This window comes from Aphelocoma coerulescens, chromosome 1, assembly GCF_041296385.1.
Source record: "Aphelocoma coerulescens isolate FSJ_1873_10779 chromosome 1, UR_Acoe_1.0, whole genome shotgun sequence".
NCBI lineage: Eukaryota > Metazoa > Chordata > Aves > Passeriformes > Corvidae > Aphelocoma > Aphelocoma coerulescens.
The window spans coordinates 73147292-73171409 of record NC_091013.1 but is presented as its reverse complement, the minus strand read 5'-3'; the positions used below and the strand labels follow the sequence as shown (position 1 = coordinate 73171409).

At 36.9% G+C, this 24118-nt stretch overlaps 1 protein-coding gene across 7 annotated transcripts in view; it reads left to right on the top strand.

Moving 5' to 3' along the window:
- CDK8 (cyclin dependent kinase 8) overlaps positions 1–24118 on the top strand; it is a 74899-nt gene that overhangs the window by 34037 nt on the left and 16744 nt on the right. For 5 of the 7 annotated variants that reach the window (XM_069013098.1, XM_069013089.1, XM_069013079.1 and 2 more), the window contains 4 exons: positions 133–243; positions 3272–3412; positions 20437–20494; positions 23252–23383. In XM_069013098.1, the coding sequence (XP_068869199.1) occupies positions 133–243; positions 3272–3412; positions 20437–20494; positions 23252–23383 (442 nt within the window). Of the gene's footprint in view, positions 1–132; positions 244–3271; positions 3413–19544; positions 19624–20436; positions 20495–23251; positions 23384–24118 lie in introns of those variants that run through there. The other 2 variants (XM_069013120.1, XM_069013121.1) reach the window with 2 other exon arrangements.

Below are 24118 nucleotides of genomic sequence, written 5' to 3'. Positions count from 1 at the left end.
AACTAATGACTGGTTCTTTCATGAAAAATGTGGGTTTCTGTGGCTTGCAGATTTCAACTTTTGTTGCTTGTGTTGTAAGTATCCCAGCTCCGGATGTATGGGTATAACTGTTGTGGACTTTTTCTTTTGCAGTTGCTGCGGGAGCTCAAGCATCCAAATGTCATTTCTCTGCAAAAGGTGTTCCTTTCTCACGCTGACAGGAAAGTGTGGCTTCTCTTTGACTACGCTGAGCATGACCTCTGGGTAAGGAGAATTGTTTGTAAGTACCAGGCTTGGAGTTTTAGTTGCAGCAAAGGGACGAGGTCAGGGGAGACACATCATTTTTAAAACATGTTATAGCTATTTCCTACATGTTTGTTGGAAGCATTTTCAGTACTAAAGGAAAAGCAATGGACAGTTAACCTGTGATCTCTTGAAAAAGATAAAAATCTGCAGAAATCAGCTCTCAGTAGCTAGAAGTCTACTTAAATGTAGATATAAGCCCCCATTACAGCTACAGTAGGGTGAAGGAAGATGTAATTGATTATGCAAGTGAATTACCTTTGAAAAATGACAAACTTATTTTCTGAATAGGACAGTTCAGAGTTTTATTTGCATTATCATCCATGCATGCATGAAATGAGAGTAGTGACACTGTATATTTAATTCATATATTTCTGTGGGAAGAATTTTTACTCAACTTGTCTGCAGAAATTCTGTGTATTTGGGAGGAAAGCTATTTATTCCTAATTGCAAGATACAACTTTAAAATATAAACCTCTTGCAGGCAAAGTAAATTTGTTTTAAGATATATACTGTATTCCTGTGTTAACTCGAATATTTGTAAGCTTAATATCCATTTGGAATGCTTGAAAAAATAAAGTAACATGGTAAAAACTTAAAAATACAATGTAGCCTTGACCTCCCTGAAAAAAGGTGTGTGTGCCTCAAATTAATGCTGACACAGATTTGGAGCATTGCTCTCAATGCTACAAATACTAATCTTAAAAGATGCTAAGATTTGCATCCAGGAGTGCAACAGAAACAGTTTAGAACGTGGTAGAAATTTTTCTGAATGTGTCCGTGTGAGAATTGCACAGTATGAGTCATGAGTTGTTTTTTCATCAGCATGTCACTTAGCACAAACCAAAGTAAAACTAATTTCTTTGGAAAACGGTGTTCCTTGTAGTTGGGAATTATTCAGTAGCATTTGCCTAAAAACGTAGTGTGTCAGTTTTCTTTCTGCTAAGCTAAATGAAAGATATTTTCTTACAGTTAAATGTCTTAGAAGTTCTGATACTTGGTATTGAGGTTTTGTTACCAAAACAAAATTGGAGATTAAAAAGTTACCAAACAGCTGAAATGTTGAGACATTCTAAAGGCTGATAAATAGAAACAACATCTTGAGGGAGTGAAGTTGTTTTGTTTTGTTTTCATTTTAGTATGAGGGAAAACTGAGAGCACTCTTCTTTTCACTGCTCCCCCATATTTATGAAATGCTAAGCTACAGAGGTTTAGGAATGTCTGAGGGGTTTTTTGTTCCAAAATTTGCTACAAGGCTTCATATTTGTTAGGATGATTATGACTATGACCTGTCCTTGTTTGTGTTTATACATTTCTGCATTGCTTTGTACTTAACCTAAATCACCACAGAAGCATTTCTGTTAATGAAACACTGGTTTGTACATAAGTAACTTAGGAATGACCCTCAATTTTGACCTTTATGCTTACATGCATGTACCTGTATGAACTCCAGAATTCCCCAGCTGTACCAGCTCCTGGATGTTCACTGTATCGGGATGTGAGAGATTTAGTTTCAGTAACTGGGTTTGCCCTGTGCCCCAGAGAGCCAGCTATGGATGAAGTGCTCCAGCTCTGTGTTTAGCACAGCAGGTCTTAAGTAAGGCTGGGAAAGGGCCAGATAATACAGAGTGTATTAGAGCAGGAACAAAAAAAAGTATAGGACAACCATCTGTTTTTCTGTCTGTCTCTGAAGATTCACTTCTCTCTGTCCACTGTATGAAAATAACATTTGTTTTGGAGTTGGTGGAAGTGGGAGGTGAGAGGAGGTGAAACTTGTGGCTCAGGCTGAGGGATGCTTGTGCATGTGGTGCTTGGCTGATGGTGCAGGGACTGTCACCTTTTCATCAATGCTCCTTTGCTCTGTGCATCTCCATTTTTACCATTGTCAGGGCAGAAATGTGCCTATTGTTCACAGGAAAGCCAAGCTTGCTGCCTGAAGCAAAGGAGGGCAGGCTGCATGGAGCTGGGCTGCAGCAGGAGAGGAAAGGCAGTTTGCCAAAGGGTGTTAGGTAGTTGGGTTAGTTAGCTGGCACTTAGAGTATGAGGGGTCATGAACGTAGGAAGAGCACATGATAGAAGTTTGGTGCCAGGTTTTGGTAGACAAGATCTGGGCTGTTTGATGATCACACAAGTGTGAGCCATTACAGAAAAATAGTGTGACTACATTAAGAAGTTTGTTCTAGAAATTGCCTCTGTGTTTGAAGGAGGCTAAACCTGGAAATGGTTACCATGACTATGGCACACCTTGCTGTTGAACTTAGTGACACCTGGGACTTGAGTGCTAAGACAACACATCCTTTTGGGCTCCTTCTTGGTGCCAAACATCATTGCTTGTGTATAAACTTAGAATTGCTAAAGGTTCTTTTTCTGTGTCTCACGTGGTAGCTGACTTTCAGATGGATGGATTTGTAGACTTAATCTGTCAACAGCTTCTGTTTTGAGAGTACTGTGCTGTAAGAGTATAGTAAATAAAGAAGGAATAAATCTGGGCTTCTGATTTAAATGTATAGAATTCCTAATACAGTTTGCAAAAATTTCTGCTTGGCATTAGGTCTTGAATGTTTACAGCCATTATTACTGTAGGAGAAGATCTAAAAGTGAAATAATATAGGAGGTAATACACTTGTAATTCTCTGATGTACAGGATATCAGCCTGTCTTATCAAAAAGACTCCCCAAATGAAAATGCCTCTAAAACTTTCAAGATCAGTGATCTACAAGAAAATTTGCGCTGATGGTCATACTGGTTTTGTATTCTTCATACTTTGCAGGGCTTAGCTGTCTGCTGGGGTAAAACTACCAATTTAATTTTTGAGAGATTGCTTTGGGACAGTGATCACTTTGCCTAGTACAGTATTAATTTTTTAGTTTGGAAAACGAATCATGAAAGGTTGAAAAAACCTGAAGAAGTCTGTGTAAGGAGTTGATGGCAATCTTGTTGTGTAAACATTGCACTTCTTTTATTTTCATTTCTTTTTTCCTCTTTACAGCATATAATCAAGTTTCACAGGGCTTCTAAAGCAAACAAGAAACCAGTTCAGTTACCTCGGGGAATGGTGAAGTCGCTGTTATATCAGATCCTAGATGGTATTCACTACCTGCATGCTAACTGGGTGTTACACAGGGATTTGGTAAGTGGATCCGCAATGGGTTTTAGCACTGGGATGATGATTGAGGGCAAGGATTGGTTTTTTTTTTAATGGAAAACCACTGGGAAGCAAAAACCTTTGTGCTAAGAGCATGTACTAATACATATTTTTATACTGCAGTAAGACAGCCTTGATTAGTAGCGTGAAGTTTATAAGCTGGCTGTGATCTGATATGCTTATGAGAGCAAGTGTATCAGATGGCTGGTTTTGTTTTTTGATTTTCTAAATAAACTATTTTAAATGGGTTCATTTAAATAACAGGCACATTGAGGCACGGAAAATGCCTCTAGTAGTATCACTGCAGGCAAGATAAATAAATACAGCTTTGGTATAGGTGGGGGAGAATGATTGGCTGTAAGAATGGCTGAAAAAAGGTTTTTTTCTGAAATTATCAGTTTAACGTAGGAAAGTAACTTTTGAAAGCCCTGATTTTCTCCTAATGTTTATAATCTACCAGCAGTATAGCCATGACAACTTAAGATGATTTCTGCAAGTAAACTAATGTTTATCCAAACTACAATATAAGGAAAACATTTTTAACCTGGGTTAGTGTCTTTAACCAGCAAATTCTTTTCAGCTGGTGAATCTCACCAATTCTTATATATTTGCCTTCAAAATATGCCCACAGCTAAGTGGTCTTTTTTGTCTGTTGTCTTGAAATTGGCTAGTTTCCCTGATCCACTTGTCTGTAGTTCCTATTCTTGGATAGCATTCTTTTTTTCAATTTACTTCTGAGTGTACCGCCTATGTACAATATTCTCATGCACGAGTGAAATTTCAGTGATTAGAGGTATCATTCCTATGACCTTTCATTCCTATGAGTCAGTATTACCAGTGATATTCCATGTTTGGTAAAATAAGTCTGGCTTCTTTACTACTCCTCCAGAGTCACCTTTTATCTTTGAAATAGCTTTAATAGTGTTCCTGGAAATGTGGTCAAGGACTACTTATTTGTCATCTATTTTCATGCCTGATAAGTGCTTTTACAGAATGCCAGTGTCTCCATGTGAACTGAAGGAAAAAGGTATACCTCTGATAAATAGCATTTTCAGAATTGAAATGCAAGGAAACTTTGCTTTATTGCAGTGATTTTATGGATGGTTTTAATTTGCTCCTGGTTTTAGAAATAGAACCAAAGCCTCAGCACTGAGGGGAAAAAAATCAAAAAGATTCTGGTGGCTTTGTCATGACTCATGAATTACTGGAGCTAAACATAATATAAAAATACATAGTGCATGTTACTACTTAGACAACTTTGTTATATTTTTAAGAGGCATACAGGAAGCAAATGATTTGTCATCAAGAATCTAAATTTTTCTGATGTTTTACCTTCTACAGTTTTGGAAAATTTATGAACTTAAAATTATACTTAAAAGAAAATCATGCATGTTGTTAACTGGATGGCTCAGGAGATTGGTAATTTATTACAGAGCCTTTCACATCTAGGTCTGTAGCTCAAATACAGTTTAAGCTGGCAACTGCAAAAAAACTACTGCCATCTTATTTTCTCTGAAATGAGTTGGTGGTCTCAGTTCAGCATGAAGTTTTCTTCCAGCAGATAATCCACCCATCACAATTGGCTGTATTTTGATAATCTGAGGAAGAGACCAAAAGCTTGAGGCAGAGAATGAGAGGTCTTTCCACCAGAACCTTGTCGAGCTGTGTCGGTGAGAATCGTGTAAGAGCAGTACAGGGGCTGCGTGTGCCACCTTGTCCATGCAAACCTTCAGACTTGCTATTTTGAAACTGTCCAGTTTGAGCTGAATTCAGAAGGCACATGTTTCATGCAGAACTAATGACAGAATTGTACCTGCCAATGCTTGCTTTCTTTTATCAGGGTCTGGAAATAACCTGAGTAACAGACGGGATTCTACTTAGTGTTTTGTCTTGGGAAGGCAGGGGCCTATGTGTTAAGCTTGAGAATTGGGACTCCACTAACACATGTATTCTGATTCAAAGCAGAATAACTGACATTAATGCTTAGATGTGATTTTCTATTCCAGGATACCTGTAACGTTTTTCGTCAGGAATATCAGTGTTAAATCACCAATTTTAACTCCAGATTGGATGGCTGGACAGATTTACTATGTTTTTCCTACTGTGCCTTTAAAATGATAGGTATTGCTGTAGTTTCTAGATGTTTTATGTTTTCCTGGATTTAGATACACCCACAAAGCTGCTTAAGTAACATGCTTGCTTTCATGTCATACACTGTTATAAGAGTGATGGTGCTTGGGGGTGGTAGGAAGCTAAAGAGTATAGTACTTGGCAGAAAAATCTGTTATTCTCTCATAGGATAAGGATTTTTTTAATGGGTATGAATTATCTGTAAAATTATCTTCCATCTAAGTGCAGTTTTATGGGTTTGGGTTGGTTTCCTGTTGGGGTTTTTTTGGTGTTTTTTTTTAAGGTGTCTTAGTGAAGTTAGCTTTCATGTAGGTAGTTTTTTGGAGGTTTTTTGGGATTTTGACTTCTCTAACCAGAAACAAAATATGTCATAAAGCAACTCCTTTCCTGTTAGCATCTACAAGCCAGGCAGTAAAATTTGGTGGCTATTAAAATCACATGAACTTAGACTGAAATTTGTCTTCACAATGTTGGAATCAAGGAATCTCAACTCATGTAAGGTTTGTATAAAGTGACTGTATTCTGTATGAAACAGTAAAATCTGTTGGAAGACAATAATTGTCTATTGTGGGGTTTGTAGTCATGGTGAGTCTTTTACAAAGGAAATGTGTGCAAATCTTCTCAGTAACTTAAATACTTGACTCTGTTTTCACTGGGTACATGAAAGCCAATTCACCATTTCCATCAGAGCAAGGGAGATGTTGATTGTATTTACCTTTGAATACTGCCTTGAATACTACTGTGCTTGAGTAGTTAGCTTTTCCATAAGTCTTTGAAACACACCAGTTAAAGTTTTCAACAAATAAATGCCAGCCCTTTTAAAATTTCTTATTTGACTTGCATATTCTTCAGCTTTTTAAAATTTCATGGCGGAGAGCAATTGAAAGCAGATTGTTTATTCATACTCTGACTATAGCAGGAAGGAAATAAGAACACTTCATATAATTACTGTAAAGTGCATCAATTATAGTTTTAATAATATTTTGAATTTAGTTATCAAGCATGCTTGAAACATACTGCATTTTGCTGACTTCTTTTCTGAGTATTTTTTCCACTTTATAATATGCAGCTATTGGACTTCCTCCTTTACTCAAGGTTCTTATTCCACACTAAAAATAAGCATAAGCAGAAGATTTGCCATAGATCTGTTTTCATCAATATGCAACCTCAACAACAAGGGAAAAGACAGGATGCACTTTGCAGCATGCTTTTTCAAGTAATGGGCTCAAAATAGAGGTGCCTTTGCATGGTACAATAACTTTTAAACCATGCCTGTTAGCATTTGGAAGTGCATCTCTTTAAATTTTTTGGTAGTAGTCCTGTCTACACAGTCAGGATCCAGTCTCAGGTAAGAGATGAGCACCCCTCCACAGCTTCTGTGTGGTGACAGTAAGTAAGATTAGTCTGCAATTTACATTAATAATGGAATTGGCATCAAAGCTATTTAAAATACTTCCATGGTGCAGCAGTGCTTAAAAGCATACCACTGCCACCCCCAAAAAAACCCAAACAAAAAAACCTAGAGGAGATCTCATATGTCTTGTAGTACTGCAGCTGGGACACTAGTATAAAATTATTTTTGTTCCTAAATCTTCAGACTACTTTCCCTGGCCCATTTCTTTGTGCATGGTATGAGTGGGTGTTGAACAGATGAATTGCCACTTGGCAAGTGAGGTATGGAAGTGGGGAACAGAGTGCTTGGGCTTCTGCTTCCCATTCTCTTCCCCCTATCTCTTGCCAAAGGAATTAACAGTCTCCTAGCCTTTGTCAATAACATCCGTGTCCTAGTTAGTCTGGGATTGTGTCACTGTGTTTGTGAGCATTTGCAGACTGGCACTGGTGCCAGTGCAGTCTAGTGAAGGCACTTCTAGTGTACAGCTCAGTTAAAGGGCTGCTGTGGGATGAGCACTGGCTTTTAATAAGCTTGGAGGCAGTCAGGCTTTAATACAGTTGGCACGTAGCTTTCTGAGATCTGGACTCTTCCCAAGGATACCTGCTACCAGCTTTGGGATTAGTGAGAACATTAAAGATGTTCTTTTAACAATGAATGAGGAAAAGCCACGGCAAGAGTCTTTTTTTGTAAACAGGATCTTAGTAACTCTCCAGGCTCTGTAAAGTGAATCAATTAAATGTGTGCTTTAGGCAAAGTTAAATATATGGAACTTTTACCTTGGCAGTTTACCATGTTTCTCATTAGAACTTCAGAATCCAAGGATGTCTCCCTGTAAATATTTAAGGATTACTTCAGAAATACAGGAATGCCCTTCTGTCTTTGTGTAAAGCTTCCAAAGCTGTGGTCATTTGAAGGAGTGAACCTAAATCCTTGAAAAGAAGAAAGTAGTAGTAGTGCACATTACTAGAAATAAGTTTGCAGCTTTAAAATTCAGGGTGATTTTGTACTCCAAGTAGATCAACAAGTGATAGGTGTTATTTCCCAAAAAGTATTATAATGGCTTGCTGATGATTTGCTTTCAGAGGAGGAAAAAAAACCCCAGCAATCCAAACCAAATCCCTCTTCTGGTTGTCAGCTGTTCCATTTCCCAAGATTTTTGTTTCCAAGGTGTTTTTTCATTAGGTGTGTACTTTAATGAGATCACAAAAGAACAGTGTGTCTGGCAGAACTTTATTTTCTTGCGTATTCTTATAATTACATGCTTTCCTGTGAGTTGTACTGTACTATAGTTCTAAATATTCCATAGCTAAAAATAATATTATCTAGTGTTTCTTAATGTTTTATTTACAGGGAGCATGACTACTCCCTTGCCTGCCTTTCTGAGCACTTTCTTAGTGTACTAGATTAAACTTTCAAACCAATAAGTAATGAAAATGTAGATGTGATCAAAAGAGACTGCAAAATTTTAGTAGGTGGTGCTCATAGCAGTGATTAAAAAAAAAAAAAACAAAACATAGAAGCAACCCAGAAAAACCTGAAGAAAACAGCCTGTTAGGTCAAACTTTTGACTAGGTAATGTCTGTCAATTTTGTACAAATGCAGATTTAAAAGTAGAAATAGAGCATATTGTTGCAGTGCTACCAGCCTTCTAGTTAGAAAAGCAGGGAGAGATCTTTGAGTTCACCATAGAGAAGCCTGTAGAGATATATAAAATCATGTGCTTCATATTCATATATGCAAATAATTGTGAGACCACTCTCTTTGAAAGGTCATAGCCATCAGGGGAAGTTCCTGAGGGGAAGAAAGCAAATGTCACTCCAGCCTTCAAGGAGAGTCTGGGAAATTACATTCCAGTCACTCTCACCTCGATCACTGGAAGGGTGATGGATCACATCCTCCTGGAAGACATTTTCAAACATTTGGAAGATACCAAGGTGATTGAGAGTAGTCAGCATGGATTTTTTATGAAGGGAATATAGTGCTTGGCCAACCTGAAAGCCTTCAAAGACTGGTGCGATGGATGGGATAACAGCAGTTGATGTTGCCTGCTTTAGTCAGGCTTTCAACTCTGCATCCCATCCATCCTTGTAGACAAGCTAATGAAGTACACACCAGGAAGTGCACAGTGAAGGGGATCGACAACTGGATGAGTTGAAGGGCTAAAAGGATTCTGATCAGTGCCAGAAAGTTAAGCTGGACACCATTCACTGGTGGAGTGTCCCAAGGGCTGATTCTGAGTTAAGTGCTGTTTTAACATCCTCGTTGGTAACCTGAACAGTGAGACAGAGCACACCCTCAACAAGCTGGCAGATGATTTCCAGCGATGCCTTCCAGCCTCAGCCATTCTGTGAATGAATTGTATCTTCACCATTTGATTTGTCTTGAAAAATTCAATTAATGCTCTTTCAAAGTCTAAAATCCAGCTCATGACAAATCAAGAGATGCCAGGTGCAAGGGGTGCCTATGTGGGAACAGGTGTAAGATGAATGTGAAAGCTCAGACAGCTCCTAAGGAATAAGGAACAATGTGAAGAAAGCAGTGAAATACCCAATCTTTGAAGTGCAGCAGGACATTTTTGCAATGTATCTTGACTGCAGTATGATGAGAGTTATGACATGGTACCATTTTCTTTTCCTGAGGGAAAAGGTGATGTATTCCCGAAAATCTTTTTAGAAGCTGTGTGGTCAAAAAATGAAGGATATACTTCTACTGGATCATCAGTTGTTACAGACTTTGGTACGAAACATTTGTGTCATGGCAATATCTCTAGAAAGAGATACCCAAGTATTAAGATATTAAAAAACTGTCAATTCTACAGGATTAAAATTTTACAGAGATTTGTATTTTTAGACCTCTCTTGGATTAGTCCTATATCTTTTTATTCTTTGCTGAAGATGCTAAGTAGATGATGAAGATGCTGATGAAGATGCTAAGTGAAATCAAATGGAAAATACAAATTAAAATTCTCAGTCTATTCTTCCAGTTGTATTTGGGCCTTCACTGCAAGACTTCTTGGTGATTTTGGAAATTGTCAATCTTTAAAGAAACTAAAAAGATTTAATTTTTTTTAATTCACAGGCTGCGTCCCTTCAAGCAATTTTTGAATCTGAATGTAATCTTTCATAGCTTTTTACAGTTTGATCATCTGTAATCTTAGGACTTATAAGAAAATGTAAGGCCATTTAACAAGTTTTAAGTAAGGGTTGTGAAAGAATAGTACAGACTCCCAAGATGTATGCAGCCTGTGAGATCAACAGATAACACTTAAAAATTTTTATCCAAGAACTGATGTTTAGCAAAAATTCTAAATCGGTCCTAAAAGGTATTTGATAATCTTTTACCACATAAATTTAGATTCCAATTTATAACAAGATGGAGTGCTAAATAGGGGAAGATTTGATGGATATTTTTCTGATTACAAGTGAAAAGCTCACTTATTTGCTTGATATAAATGAATCTAGGGGTGAAAGGAAAGGACAGAAATATCTATTCCAGGTACAGGTTTTTCAAATCTGTGTCTCAGACTGCTGCCTTTATTTAAAGCTCCATTTGCTTGATTGTCAAGCCCAACCCTATCTGTAATTTTTTTGTAGCCTTTCATTATCTTTGGTAGGTGTTTCCAAAAGGTCTGACTATATCAGTGTGTCTGGGGTACTCACTTATATTTTGTCTGGTGGAACCTAAATTTAGTTTTTCTTCTTTTTAGTTCAGTATTTCTTTTCCATAAACAATTCTCAAAATAATTAATCCTGTGTAGTGATAAAACCCAAGTCTCACAAACTTTATGTTTAAAACTGGCAGTAATACTGACGACAATTTTTTTCTCTATTAATGAATATATCTTGTTTTGAAACTAGAGTAAATACAATCTCTGTCCAAAGTTTAAAGGGAAAGTCAAGGTGAAGCAATATATGTATTATAAGGGGAGCTTTGCTAATTTACCAAGCCAATAATATGACCAAACTTAGGCACAAGTACGCAGACACTGTTATGGCCTAGAGGAAGTGCAGGTAAAGTTTCTGAAACTGGCATTCTGAAATCATTGTAGACTTCTAAATGAAAGAAGTACAAGGTGCAGAAAATAAATGGAAAAAGTAAGACTGCTTATTGAAGTGCCACCAGATATGTTAGGGGCAGACAAGTGCAACACAGATGAGAATTTGTAGGCATGAAATTGCATTACATGATTATTGATGTTTTAGTGAGATATTTTTGCCTTATCTGCTGCAGAACTGTCAGACACAAGAAGCGATGGAAGCAGACTATTTTTTTCCTGACATTTCTACATCATTGTACATGGAATAATTTTAACCAGCAATCTTGGACCAGTTAACAGGCAGTGAAAACTGTTGCAAAAGGGAAACTCCGATTTTGAATCCAAAAGTAACTTGTAGGTTTTCTTTGTATGGCTACAAATGCTATAAATGTGAACAGAACTGGTTTTGTTTCCTTTTCTCCTCATTCCCCTGGAGCCCTTCAAATAGAATGTTTCAGAACTGGTCTTTATAACCATTTGCATCTTTACCTTACAGGATGTGAAACCAATTCAGGCCTTTTCTGTGCCTTTGGGAAGTTTGTCCTTGTCTGGTGGAATATACATTTAATTACAGCACCAGAAATACATGTGTCTTCATACTGCATACTGACTTCTAAACTGGAAACAAAGTGGTACTTTAGAGTTGTAGATACACAAAATGATAGCATGACTTCTACAGTCTCTACGAAAAAATAGTTTAAAAAATGCAAGTTGTGTTGCATGTTATACAATTAAAAAAAAGCTTATGTTGGTCTGTTGATTCTGTGTGGTTGCTTAAGGATACAAAGCTTACCTGGACATGCTGGTTTTTTCCTAGTTTCCTCAAGTAACCTTTGTATCTGTTAGCAAATTTCAGGCACATTTGGTAAAAAGATGTGGTACCAAAACAGACCATTTCTTTCAATGTCATGAAAAGCGAATGTCAAATAGAGGAGGGCATGTGTTCTGGGAGAAATGTATTGATAGTTCAGCCAGGGCCAAATGCTGAAATACTTCTGTTGCCTTTTTCCAAGCTTAGAAATATTTTGACTTTTTAAAAATCCAGGTAATTTAAGTAAATTGATAACTGAAGTAGAATGGTGTAATTTAAGTAATACATTGAAGAATATAATTTGTAGATGATTACTTATATCTATCTGCATGTATCCATATATTGCACACTGGGGGATGAAAATATATCGGCTGATGGGCAGACTATTAGATTTCTTTCTTTTCTGTAGCTATAAATTTGTTCTTTTGTTACTAACTTGTTTTTTCATGTGCTGGCTTTCCAAGATGGCCAGATACCTGATTCTGGTGCTGGAAAGAGTAATGTAAGTAATCCTTCACTGTTTGAAGGCAAACTCTGTCATCTCAGTGCATTGCCATGCAGTAGTTACACTAAACTGACTGCAGGAACTCTCATATCCATATATGTAAATACAAATAGAGGTAAGAGTTCTACAGAGGAAAGGCATGCTAGAAACTTCAGATCTAATTCCTGCCATGAAGGTGATGAGCTGCACTAGTCAAGTGGAAAAAATACCAGCATAAGTTGTGGTTCTGACCTTAGAGAAGTATGGAGGCCCAGAATCTCTTTGATCACAAATGTACCTTTAAAGTAAGTTTAGTCAAGAAAAATCCTGCAGTAGGATTTAGTAAAAACCCTAGGGTATGATTTTGGAAACACTTAAATGCAGTTTGCATTTTAGTTTGTTGGATTTTTTACTACTAAATATCTTGTTAGGTTGTGGAAAAGTTATCACAGTATAAAATACTGTGAAAGGAGTATGGATTGTTCAAAATGCAGGAAATAGCCATAATAAGTGTTTTCACTGCAGTCTGCTGTACAAAGAAAAGGCTATGTTCTGTATGAATGATCTATATTCATGATGTAGAGGAAAAAATGATAAGGAAACAGGCCTTTGAGTAACTCTTATCTGAGGAGTTTTAAAATAAACTTATGAATAGAACACAGTTATCCTATGTAAAAGCTTGTTCTTTATGAACTCCTGGCTTCATCTGTCTTACTCTGAACATGAATGACACAAAACAAGGTATTTGGGGTATAGTTGGAAATACTGTATTTGTTCTGTGCACAAAAGTGCTCTAACAGGTAAATACAAGCAAAGCCCATGCAACCACTGGAAAGTGCACAGTAGTAACTTACGTGGGCTTTTCACCTTTGGTACTTTTTCTTAATCCAGAACAGGGAGGAGTTGACAATTAATCCATACAAGTAGGGTGATATGGAAGTATTACTTAAATGAAAAATAACAGCAAAATAGGGCTTTTAAAGAAAATGGCAAGGGTTAACACAACTGCATGCAAACCAAAGAGTAAACTAAGGCAATTTTCTGCCTTTGTGTGAAAGTTTTGCTATGTATGAGATTACAGTACTGCTGTACTGTACTGCCTGTCACCCTGCAGAAACTGCTCCAACAAAACTACTGAGCAAAAATGGTACTTGGGTTTTTATTACACATTCAAAATCCTTACTTGTGAGGCAGCACTTTGAATTTAAAAGGGAGGTCGAATTGTATATGGGATAACATAGTACCTAAAAACCAGTTTCGGAGCTCTCCTCTTGCATTTGATCCTGCTCTGATGTGTCCACAGCATCCAGAGTCATCCTAACCTTTGGACAGGGTACTCGCTGCTGTAGTAAAACCCACAGGAAATCTATTTTCTTGAAGACTGTTCGTTTTAATGAATTAAGTTAGTTACTACACTTTTGAATGATGTGTCAATGATATTGGACATGGGTAGATTTTCCTGCTATAATAATATTTTTGCCTATGATACTCACCTTTCCTTGCTTGGAGGCTTAGTACAGAAAGTCACACCCTGCAGCTTGTCCCGACGTACATTTTTAGGGAGTGAAAGAATTGGCCTGAAAAGTGTAATTAATTTTTTTTATTCAGCTTGAATTCAGTTCCAGTGAAAGTGAGAAAAGTCTGTGTATTAGGCAGTGTGCAAGCCTTTAATAAGTTACATTGCCCCAAGTTGGCAGTAATTGAGTGACAGCAGTGAAAGGAAATTTTTGGAGTGTGTTCAGAGCATAAAAACATAATAGTTAGACCAGCAGCTTTCATCAGGCTGAAACAGAGATAAAATATGGTTGATGGTAACTAGCAGAAGGCCCCATTGGCATAGATACAGCATCCCTCTATTTTCTATCCTATCCAAATACTTCCTGTACTTTTAAAACTTTTGGACACGTGTGCTTTTGATAATTTAGGGGTTTGTTTTTGTTTGGCTGTTACTGGTAATTTTAATGTCTCCTAGTTTTAATGAGAATTTTATTTAGATGCTCAATTTATTTATTTTAAAAGAGTGCTGAGATGTTCTTTATAAGAAGATAATTAGCAGGATATATTAGATTAAAATAGGCTTTCTTAATTTTCCAGTGCTTTTTACAATTCATGTGTTTTCTAATCAAAAAGAATATTTTAATGTTTAGATTTAATTCTTGCGTTCTCTGGGGCCATTGTTTTCAACAGTGTTTGTCTTGGTCTTTTGATTATAATATATTTTAAAGCCCCAATCAGTTAGTAGATGCAACAAAGTTGTCTTGATTGTGAATGCACATCTTTGAATTCAAGGAAAGAAGTTAACTTCAGAAAAGTGCTGATACTATAATTTGAATAAGGTTATACTGACACAGTGCTGGAGTACTATTTAGCATTGAAGTAGTCAGTTTTGTTCAAAATGGAAAGAAAATGGAATTATTTTGGAATGAAAATGCAATTATTTTTTCTAACCATAAAATGTTGCAAAAGGACAGTTCCAGTCCCTGAGAATGCAATAAGGGAGCATCCCACCTTGATAGTAAGGAAATGTTTTGGTGTAGGTTATGACTGCTTGAAGATCAACAAGGTTGTTAGAGATGTGCCAGAAGAAGCATTAACATTGCATCTTTTGTGAGTCATAGACCTTGAGATGGTGTGTGAATTCAAGCCAAGCTGAAGGCTAGTAGGTTTTGCTGCACAGCTTTTCTTGTTGGAGGACCTAACCTGATAAACCACATCAGGATGTTACAATTTTTACCATTATGTCACAAAAGTGCTGTTCTGAATAGGCTGCAACTTGTTAAGCCCTTGCAGTTGTCTTTCAAAACCTTTTTGTTTTTTTCTTCAGAGCAAGTGATTTCTAACTTATGTTTCATGCTTCCCAGGCGTTTGCTCACATACTGTTGAAGAAGTTCAGTTATGGCTTTGTATGATTGTGGGGTTGTGTTTTTAAATCTGTTCCTATATTGTTTGATATGATACTTTGAAGTCTAAAGAAGTCGTTCACTATAAATCATAATAGAATCATTGTTGAGGTCATGGTTGCAAAAGCAAAATAATTTAGGGATAAAAGCCCTTTGCTAAGTATTGTTCTTTTAAAGTTAAACTGCTGTTTTTTTTAAATTGAAAACCAGTGTTACGTTCTTGTAAATTATTGTGGCTCATCGCAGGTAGAAATGGATGGCACGGCCAGGTCTGTAATTGGGTGGCACAGACATTAATGATGCGCAAATAGCAGTGGCTAACAATCCCTGTGAATCCTCTACTGAGCAATGTTTTAGGAGCCAAACTCTGGAGTATTGGATTATCCGAATGAAAATTGGTTAGGATTATACTAAAACCGTATTAAAAGGTGCATTAAAAAGGAGGTGTAAAGGGTATGAGTCTGTTTATTATTATACATAGAAATGTTGCAAAAAGTTAATAACATGGGGAGGAGGTAGCATCCACATTATAATACCATAATAGGTAATTCAGAGCAGTTTAGATTACTCACTGATACCTATGTTTAAAATCAGTCTTTGAAAACTGGTGATTTCAGAAACAGACTAGGAGCAAAACATACATGGAATAATAGTTCCTGCAGACCTAGTTTGATGCTAAAAGTACTAAGTATCAAAAATTGCAATGTCTAAGCTGTCTAAAAATGCCCAGTTTGTTCCTCACTGCTTTGGTGAGTAGAGCTTAGTGAAAGGAGGGCCCAACAACAAAATACTTTACCTGGAGCATGAGACAATGTCCTGTTATTTCCAGACATCTAGTATACAAACATGAAATAAATAATTGTTTCCTGCTACTATCAATAACTTGCTCTGAGCAGCAGGAATGACTTTTTTTGTCACATCTCATCAAGACATAGACTGGTATAATTTTCATTTTGTTTGTGTTTTTGCCTTCAAAACAGCAATTCAGATAAATTCTGAAGTCTAGTTTCCCCTCTGTGGAAAGAACACAACATTTTCCGTGTATGTTAAGAAGCAGTATGTGACTGCAGTGTTCGTTCAAAGCAGTAGTCCTGCCGAAAAGATGTGAAGACTATGAGTGGCTGGTAACCTTAACATGAATCAATAGCCTTACAGAGTGAGGCAGGATACCATGCTGGGATCATATAAAGTGGAAGATGCTGTGCAAGGCATGTAAACCAATCCCTCCACTGCATTTAGCATTAGTGAAGCCTCAGCAGGAGCAGTGTGTAATTTGGAACATTTGAGTTCAAAGAAATGGGTGGCCCAAGGCAGAACAGCTTGAGGGAATCAGCAAGAATGATCACAGATACAGGAAAAAAAATAGCCTACTAGGAAACAGAGCAGGAGAGAGTTTTTGGGGTTTTTTTTAATCTAGGTGATAGGACTGAAGAGAGATGTTTGTCCCAGGAAGTGTAAGAAGTTCTTGCAGTGGCTTCTGTGCCTTCTGCTGCTGAAGAACAGAAGGGGCAATGGGACTAACCTTGTCTGTTGTGTTAGAAGGAAAGGAAAGACACTGCGATGGAGAAGAATGAAAGAGAGAAGATTGCACGGGAATTGTGCAGCCTTGATCACCAGAGACTTCAGGATCAGAGTGAACACGAGCAGTATTGTGTGAAATCAGGCAGATGGGTGAAGGTGACTGTCTCAAGTTCTTCACAGATCCGTGAACCTCTCTGGGTTTTTACCTCCCTTGTTGGAAATTAGCCTGCTTTTTAGGATTTCTTTTTGCACTTTGCAAATAATTGTTAAATTAGAAGTGCCTAAAAATATTTCATTGAGGATCTTTATTCTGTTTTCAACAGCAATAGTGATTCAAATGCACAAGATTAGGACTTGTCCAGGAATCATAAGAAGGACATACAAAGCCAAATACAGGACAAGATAAGATTTACTGCTATGCCATGGTCACAAGGTCATTCTTTCATGAGAATGAATTCTCCCCCTGCTGCTGAGGTGGATTTGGGAGGAGAAGGGTGATTTTTCTTGAATTTAGTTCTACAGAATTGCCAGACACTTTTGTTGGTCTCTGAAATACTCAGCTGTACATCACTGCATGGTTCTTCGCATTTGGTTTAGGATCATAACAGGTTTCTTATTTGCATTTGTCTGGCATGCACAAATTAGTTTACTGAATGGCAAAAGTAATTATGCCTTTATTAGTACAAAAATCAGGGACTTTAAGTTGATAATTTGTAGTTATAAAAAAAATATAGCTGCCTTAAAGTAGAGTGTTTTCAGAACACAGGATAAGAACTGCTGAAAGATTTTGCTTCACTTTCTCAGCCCAAGTGATTTGAATAAGCAGTTTCAACTTCAATTTCCTCTGGATAATTAGAATTAAACTGAAAATTAACAAATTTAACTAATGCTTATCCAGATTTCTCCCTTCTGTTTCTAATGACTGCTTATTTTTTTTTGCAAATAAGTTTCTAATGTGTAATGAGTTGCCCAAAGAGACAAATCTGGGGAGTTGTTCAGGCTTTTTTCTCCAGATAGTGGACTTGATTAAAAAGTACCTAACAATAATTCCTGACCCATGTATTGACTTTTGTTAGTGGACTTCCGTGTTTTTCAGGGATTCTTCAAAATACATATGCTTTAGGTATACCAGCACTATCCCTATACTGATTTCGGGTAGATATCCGCCTATTGAATTTAAATTTAATTGTTTGGAAAGTTTTTTGAACTAAAAACGTTGTTCCAGTCTATGCATACAATCATTTTAGAAATGGAAGCCTCCAGAATAAGACATCTAATTTAAATTTATTATTTTTTTGAGCTGTGATGTTGTATTTTTACAGTGATGTGACTATATAAATATTTTTGTCTGTAGGAAGAATCTTCTGTTCCAAACAGAGCTGTTTCAGTGAAGGGCCTTTGACTTTAGAAAAAGGTGAACTGAGTATTCCACACTGAGGGATTTTTTCTTTTATTTTGCGGCTTTAGAAGACTCCTACACAGATTTCTAAATTGTCTCTATTGTTAAATGTGTTCTGTACCTTCTGAAATCTGAGTGTGAATCAAGCTGTTGATACTTACTTTACTAACTAGCACTGTCCTATTGTGCTTTCTCGTCTCATCTCTACTTGCCTTGAACTTAGGTTAGAAGATCTTTGGTGCAGGAATTGTTACCCAGTGCTGTGCTGATTAGTCATCTGGTATAAAGCAGTCTTTGTGAATAGGGCTTCTTGTCCTTACCAAAATCCAAACAGTAAAATAGTTTAAGGTGACAATATCATGAGGACGTTAAAAGCATTTTTGTAGAATATTATCAACCTGTGAATTTCCAGGAGAAAAATGGTACTTTATATATTATATCCATGTATTATAATATATCTGAAAATTTCTAGTGCCTGTGTAATGTATTGTTAACGCTACTGAAAACATAATAATTAGGTGTGTAGCTTGTTAACACCCCATATATATTGAAGCAGATTTTGTAAAAGATGTGGATTTGTTCTTTGAGTCACTGTGTAGCAATAGAAAGATTTCTGTGGTGAAATGATGTGGTTTTTATACCTAGCGAATTGAATTGCCATAAAGTTCAGCACTGACTCTGAATTTAAAGATGTATGCTGCTTGTTTATTTTTAGGATTTTTGTAGACGCAATCTAAATGGAATGCTTTGAGAGCTGTGTGCCCACATACTGCATTTCTTGACGTTGAAGCAGTACTTACCTGGAGCATATGCCTTTATTAAAAAAAAACAAAACAAAAAAACAAACCCAACAAAAAACCCAAAAAGGGTTGGTGGTGCTATGGGGGACAATTTCTTTCACAGAGCTAATACAGCACAAGTTGGATCTGTTCTTACTGCTGTTGGAAAGACAGTGGAATATATCTTAAATTTTGATAACATCCTCCATCCTTAACCTGTTCTCAGAAATGAAATACCTCAGATTCTTTTTACATATTTTTCCATGCATTGTAGAGTTTTAGAAATCCATTTTGGAGCCTTTCATAAACAACAGTAATTTAATTTCTCAAGGAAATATTTTGCTGGATTACTAATTTTTTTGTACCTTGTTTTACACAATAAGAATTACTTCTAGGTTGATATCGAATTGTGGTCTTCTGCCTCTTTGCATGTGTTTACATTAGAGCCTGATAGATCCAGAAAGGCTTGAGAATATCCTAGAATGTGTTTAAGACATCACATTAAGATACTAGGATTTACTATGTTAACTTTTAGGTAGTCTAAACTGTTTTGCTGGGGTACTCTTTATCTTCAGATCAATTTAAACTGGAAAAGCAAAGCAAGAGCTGTAACTCAGCCTTATTATAATCTTACAGGTCACAACTGAATAGGAGTCCCTGTTTTGTCCAGGATTTACAGAATGAATGGGTATCTAAATCACTCCATTTGAGAACAAGTCTGGCATACATTATCAGCTTTAGTTGTGAGTTTCTTTACTTTTTTCCCTTAAAATAAGCACTGCAGGTTTCATTTTATAAACTGTGTTAGGAATTGAAAAATCCTCTGACTACAGATGCTGAGAATGGATTATGAGAAACAGGACAGCAGAAAATAGAGGATTATGAAGTGAGTTGTCATGTTTCTAACCAGCTGAACTCTAGCTCAGTTCTTTAACTTGCCTCCATAGTAAAACAAACAAAGGGAAGACAGAAAAATAATATATAGGCAATGCTTTCCAGTTTTGCAGCTGTGTGAATTGGTAAACACTTGTAAATAGGAATAATTTAGATGAGTTTTCTCTCCAGTATCAAGTGATAATGATAATGTTTCATCTGTATCTCACTTGTGTATTTTTTATGTACAATGTGTCTGTAAATGTGCTTAATGACCCTGGGGAAAACATGCTGTAGAGCTGGCTTCCCATCCCTGTGTTGGGGGTGGTGGGCAGCAGTGGGACTGCCTCCCACTCCCACTGAAAGGATCTAGGGCAATTTGGGTAGAAATCCCAGCGACTCGGTGGCTGCCAGCTCTCATGTGTTGAGGACAGACACCAGGGTGTCAGTAGGGAATGTGGTGCTGGGGCACAGCCACGCCAAGAAGAAACGTGAGGAAGATGCAGTCAGGGAGAGCCTGTGTCTGGGTCCTTGCACAGCATTACTGTGACAGAGAAACTTGTCATTTTTATCAAAACGAAGTTGGTTTAAAACTGGCAAAACAAAGGTTAACTAACTTTTCAGAGACTAATGTTTAGGTTTATCGTGGTATATGTATTGTATATTTATTTTTTTTTCCACAGAAACCTGCTAATATTTTAGTTATGGGTGAAGGTCCTGAGCGAGGAAGAGTAAAAATTGGTATGTTTATATCTTTGATAAGTCCCAGTGTAGCATTTAAGTTAGAATGTTCTGAAGGTGCAGTTGTACCACCTAAAGTAGTCACTGTAATACCAGTATGTGCCTGGGCACATTGCCTAAATGCTGTTTTCTGAGTGACTGGCTTCATCATATTAGCCCCATGTACCAGTTCTGACAATGAAATGCTGTAGCCTCATAAATAAAAAGTGGAAAATGTCATTGTATTTTGCTTAAGTGGGTGTTTGTGTGGGATGGGGGATTTTGATGTGGGGTTAAAGATGACAGCTACATAGGAGGAAAGGAGGAGAAAAATGGGATTTTAAGATTTCCTCCATTTACCTCTAATGCCATGACATCTTGCTGCTGCTTATAAAAATCTAAATAGGGAACTACTCATTGCTACAAACCTTAAATCTTATAATGGAATCAAAGATGGCATTTAGCCTACAAAATATTCTTGAAAGAATAGGCAGATCCCTTGGAGATAAACACAAGGGATCTTAAAAGTCCAGAGAACAAGGAAATCCATTCAAAATGTTTAGTGAGAGCTAGTGCTAAATGCTTAGCCTGAGGTGTACCAGATTAGAAAGGACCCAACACTTCCACACTATTGTAACATTTTCTGGTGGGAATTACTATTTGCAGTGAGAGGATAATTTGTAGAAGTTCAATTATTTTAAACTAAATACATAAATAAAAATTAACAGTAGTCTAACAATAATAAACTGTACTAGGCTGTGCATTATCATGGCAGTGTTGTAATAGCAGACTACTAATGCACAGCCTGCTTACATTTGTTATGGTAATGCAGCCCCATTTGGAAGGGTTTTTCAAAGCTAGTTCATCTATATCACTTCCCTCTGGCTTTCTTTTATGAGATTATTCTTCTGCATTGTTGCTCTGTTCTCTTACTGTTTTGTTTATCTGAACTATATTGTTAATCACTAGTATAATGATTCAGGGTAGGATTTTCTTGGAGCGTTCGGTGCTGCTGTAGGCCTTCCCTTGCCCTTTGGAATCCAGGGAGCGATGGGCCAAGGTTGAATGCTTCTGCAGATCCTGCTCTGAAAGTTTTTAATGCCTTTCTGAGCTCTAAGGTTGACAGGGATTGAGGTCTGCACAGAAAACAGGTACAGCACGGACAACAGAAGGGAAAATTTCTTCATATTACCTTATTCTTCATGGAGGGTTGCTTCCAAAACAGAGAATGTAGATCATACTCTGGACTCACTTTTGACAGTGGTGGTGATATTTGCTGTACACAACTACTTGCTAGTAATTGCACACAGACCACCCATTTATTTCTTAATTTATAGTTTTGAATTAATTCGAGAATAACTTAGTAAACAACTAAATTAAATCAGATTCTCTTAATGGACAGGTGAAAGATTCTGTATTGGGCCACCGGTCCTCTGAGCCATCCATTCCCAGTGGGGAAAGAGGGAGGGGAACCTTGGATTTCTAAGTGTGTTATCAAAATGTAGATTTTTTTTTTTTTTTCTTTTTTTCTTAAGATTGCCACAGCAGTAAAAGAATGCAGAAGTTATACACATACCAAGGGCTTCCACTTTTCCAGTGTAACTAATTTTTCTAAAAAATACATAACTGGTATTTAACTTAAAATAATTTTTATAGGCTTTCTGTGTAATTTTGGGTCATAAATTCACTTTCTGCCAACAATTTTCCTTACTATTCATAGTTATTAGTGACTTGATCAATTTTGAGTAACTGATATTTTAATGTAGAAAACTGTAAAATGTTTCTCTTTTTAAATGCATTAAAGCAGTCATAAATAGGAATGCATATGAAAAAATAATTAAGGATTGTGTAGTCAAGTTAGAGACCCATATTTACACTGCTGTTTTCCCTCAGTGAGCTATAGCATGTAGGTTCTTTTCCCTCACGGTGGCTATTCATCTCATTTCATTCAAGTCTTTTTCAGCATGTGAATATCCCTAGATGATAGGGTCACTCTGTCTTGGGATTTGGGGGTTCTGGGTCAGAAAAGCAATTTGGGGGGAGAAGCTGCATATTTTAGTCTCTGCCCATTTTTTTCTGTATGACTTATATTTAGTAGTTCAGACAACTTTCTAGGCAGTTGTATACTACCAATTCTAAAAAACAGTTTTTAACTATATAATGCCCACAACCAAAACTTTAAAATATTAGCCTGAATGGTATTTAGTACCGGTATATTGATACTGGAAATGCACCTTGATAGAAAATCAGCAGGGAGGCAGATGCTGTAGGCTTAGTTGCTGGTTTTTGTGTGAAGGAACTCTTGCTACAGCTAACTTCATGAGGAGGGAGCTTTTGTCATGTGCACGTATGTATTATAAATCATTCTAACCTTTGCAGACTCTGCATTTTGCTCACTTTAAAAATTGCTGCTTTGTGAAAAAACATCCTGTAATAATGGGAGTATTTTACCAGAGAATATCAGGTAAAAATGAGTCAGGATTTACCAGTGTCCTGAGGAGTTGATGCACTTCTTCAGAACAATGGTTAATTCTTTGTTGTAAATGACTCACGTTAGCAATGATTTATAATGATATACTTCATAGGTGATGCCATCCAGTAACTTCTACAGAAAGGAAATCTGCTCAGGGAGTTCATATCTGCTACAGTCCGCCTTTGCATTTTACTTAGGATTGATGATAGTGCTAACAAGTAAATTCAATCAGTTTGTTAAAAAAAAAAAAGATAAAATTGTTAGTTTCCCTCAAATTTTAAAGCATCTCTCTTTGAATTTTGCAGCTGACATGGGCTTTGCCCGATTATTTAATTCACCTCTGAAGCCTTTAGCAGACTTGGATCCAGTAGTTGTAACCTTCTGGTATCGAGCTCCAGAGTTGCTTCTTGGAGCAAGGCATTATACCAAAGCTATTGGTAAGTAAATTGGACAAATATGTACTATTTTGTTCTTTATGTAACTGTACCCAAATATTAAAGCTTTGATAAATTTTTCAGAGGACAGTAGCTGAGTTAAAGGTACATTACTTGTTTCTTGAAGAAACATACATCTTTGAAAATTGTTTAGTTTACTGTGGTCTCAGGCTATATATAGAAATGAAATCTATTACTGGGTTTTGGCTCCAAATGCCCTGCATGCAGTCTTAGTTTGTGGCTTTCACACAAGACTTTCATAAGTGCTGTTAGAGGCAATAAAAAATATGGAAGCAGCTTTGAACTGCTAGTAGAATTCATATTAGGATGACTGTGAGGCACAGTGCATTAATTTTATTGCAGAGGTTATTACCTAGTGTAATAAATACATGAAATAAGGAATGTACAGAGTGGAGAATATAGTGACTGCACTGAAGCTAAGCTGTAAAAGTAAGCTGCATTTTAGCCTCTCTGTGTCTTCTTCAAAGACAGATGACGGATGGCCAGAGCTGTTGTTGGCTGTAGAACAGGGGGAACAGCGCAGCAGAGAACTGGAGGGAGATTCACCTTTACTGGATTGATCAGCTTTGCTATGGAAGGGACAGAGACTGTAGGGAAAAGTACTGGGAAGTTTTTCTCTTGTTGGCTGGTTTAAAAGATGTATTAAAGGCTGGAAACCAATTTTGGGAGGAAATAACTTCCCCAGCAGCTACTCCACTTGCTTTGCATAGACAGAGA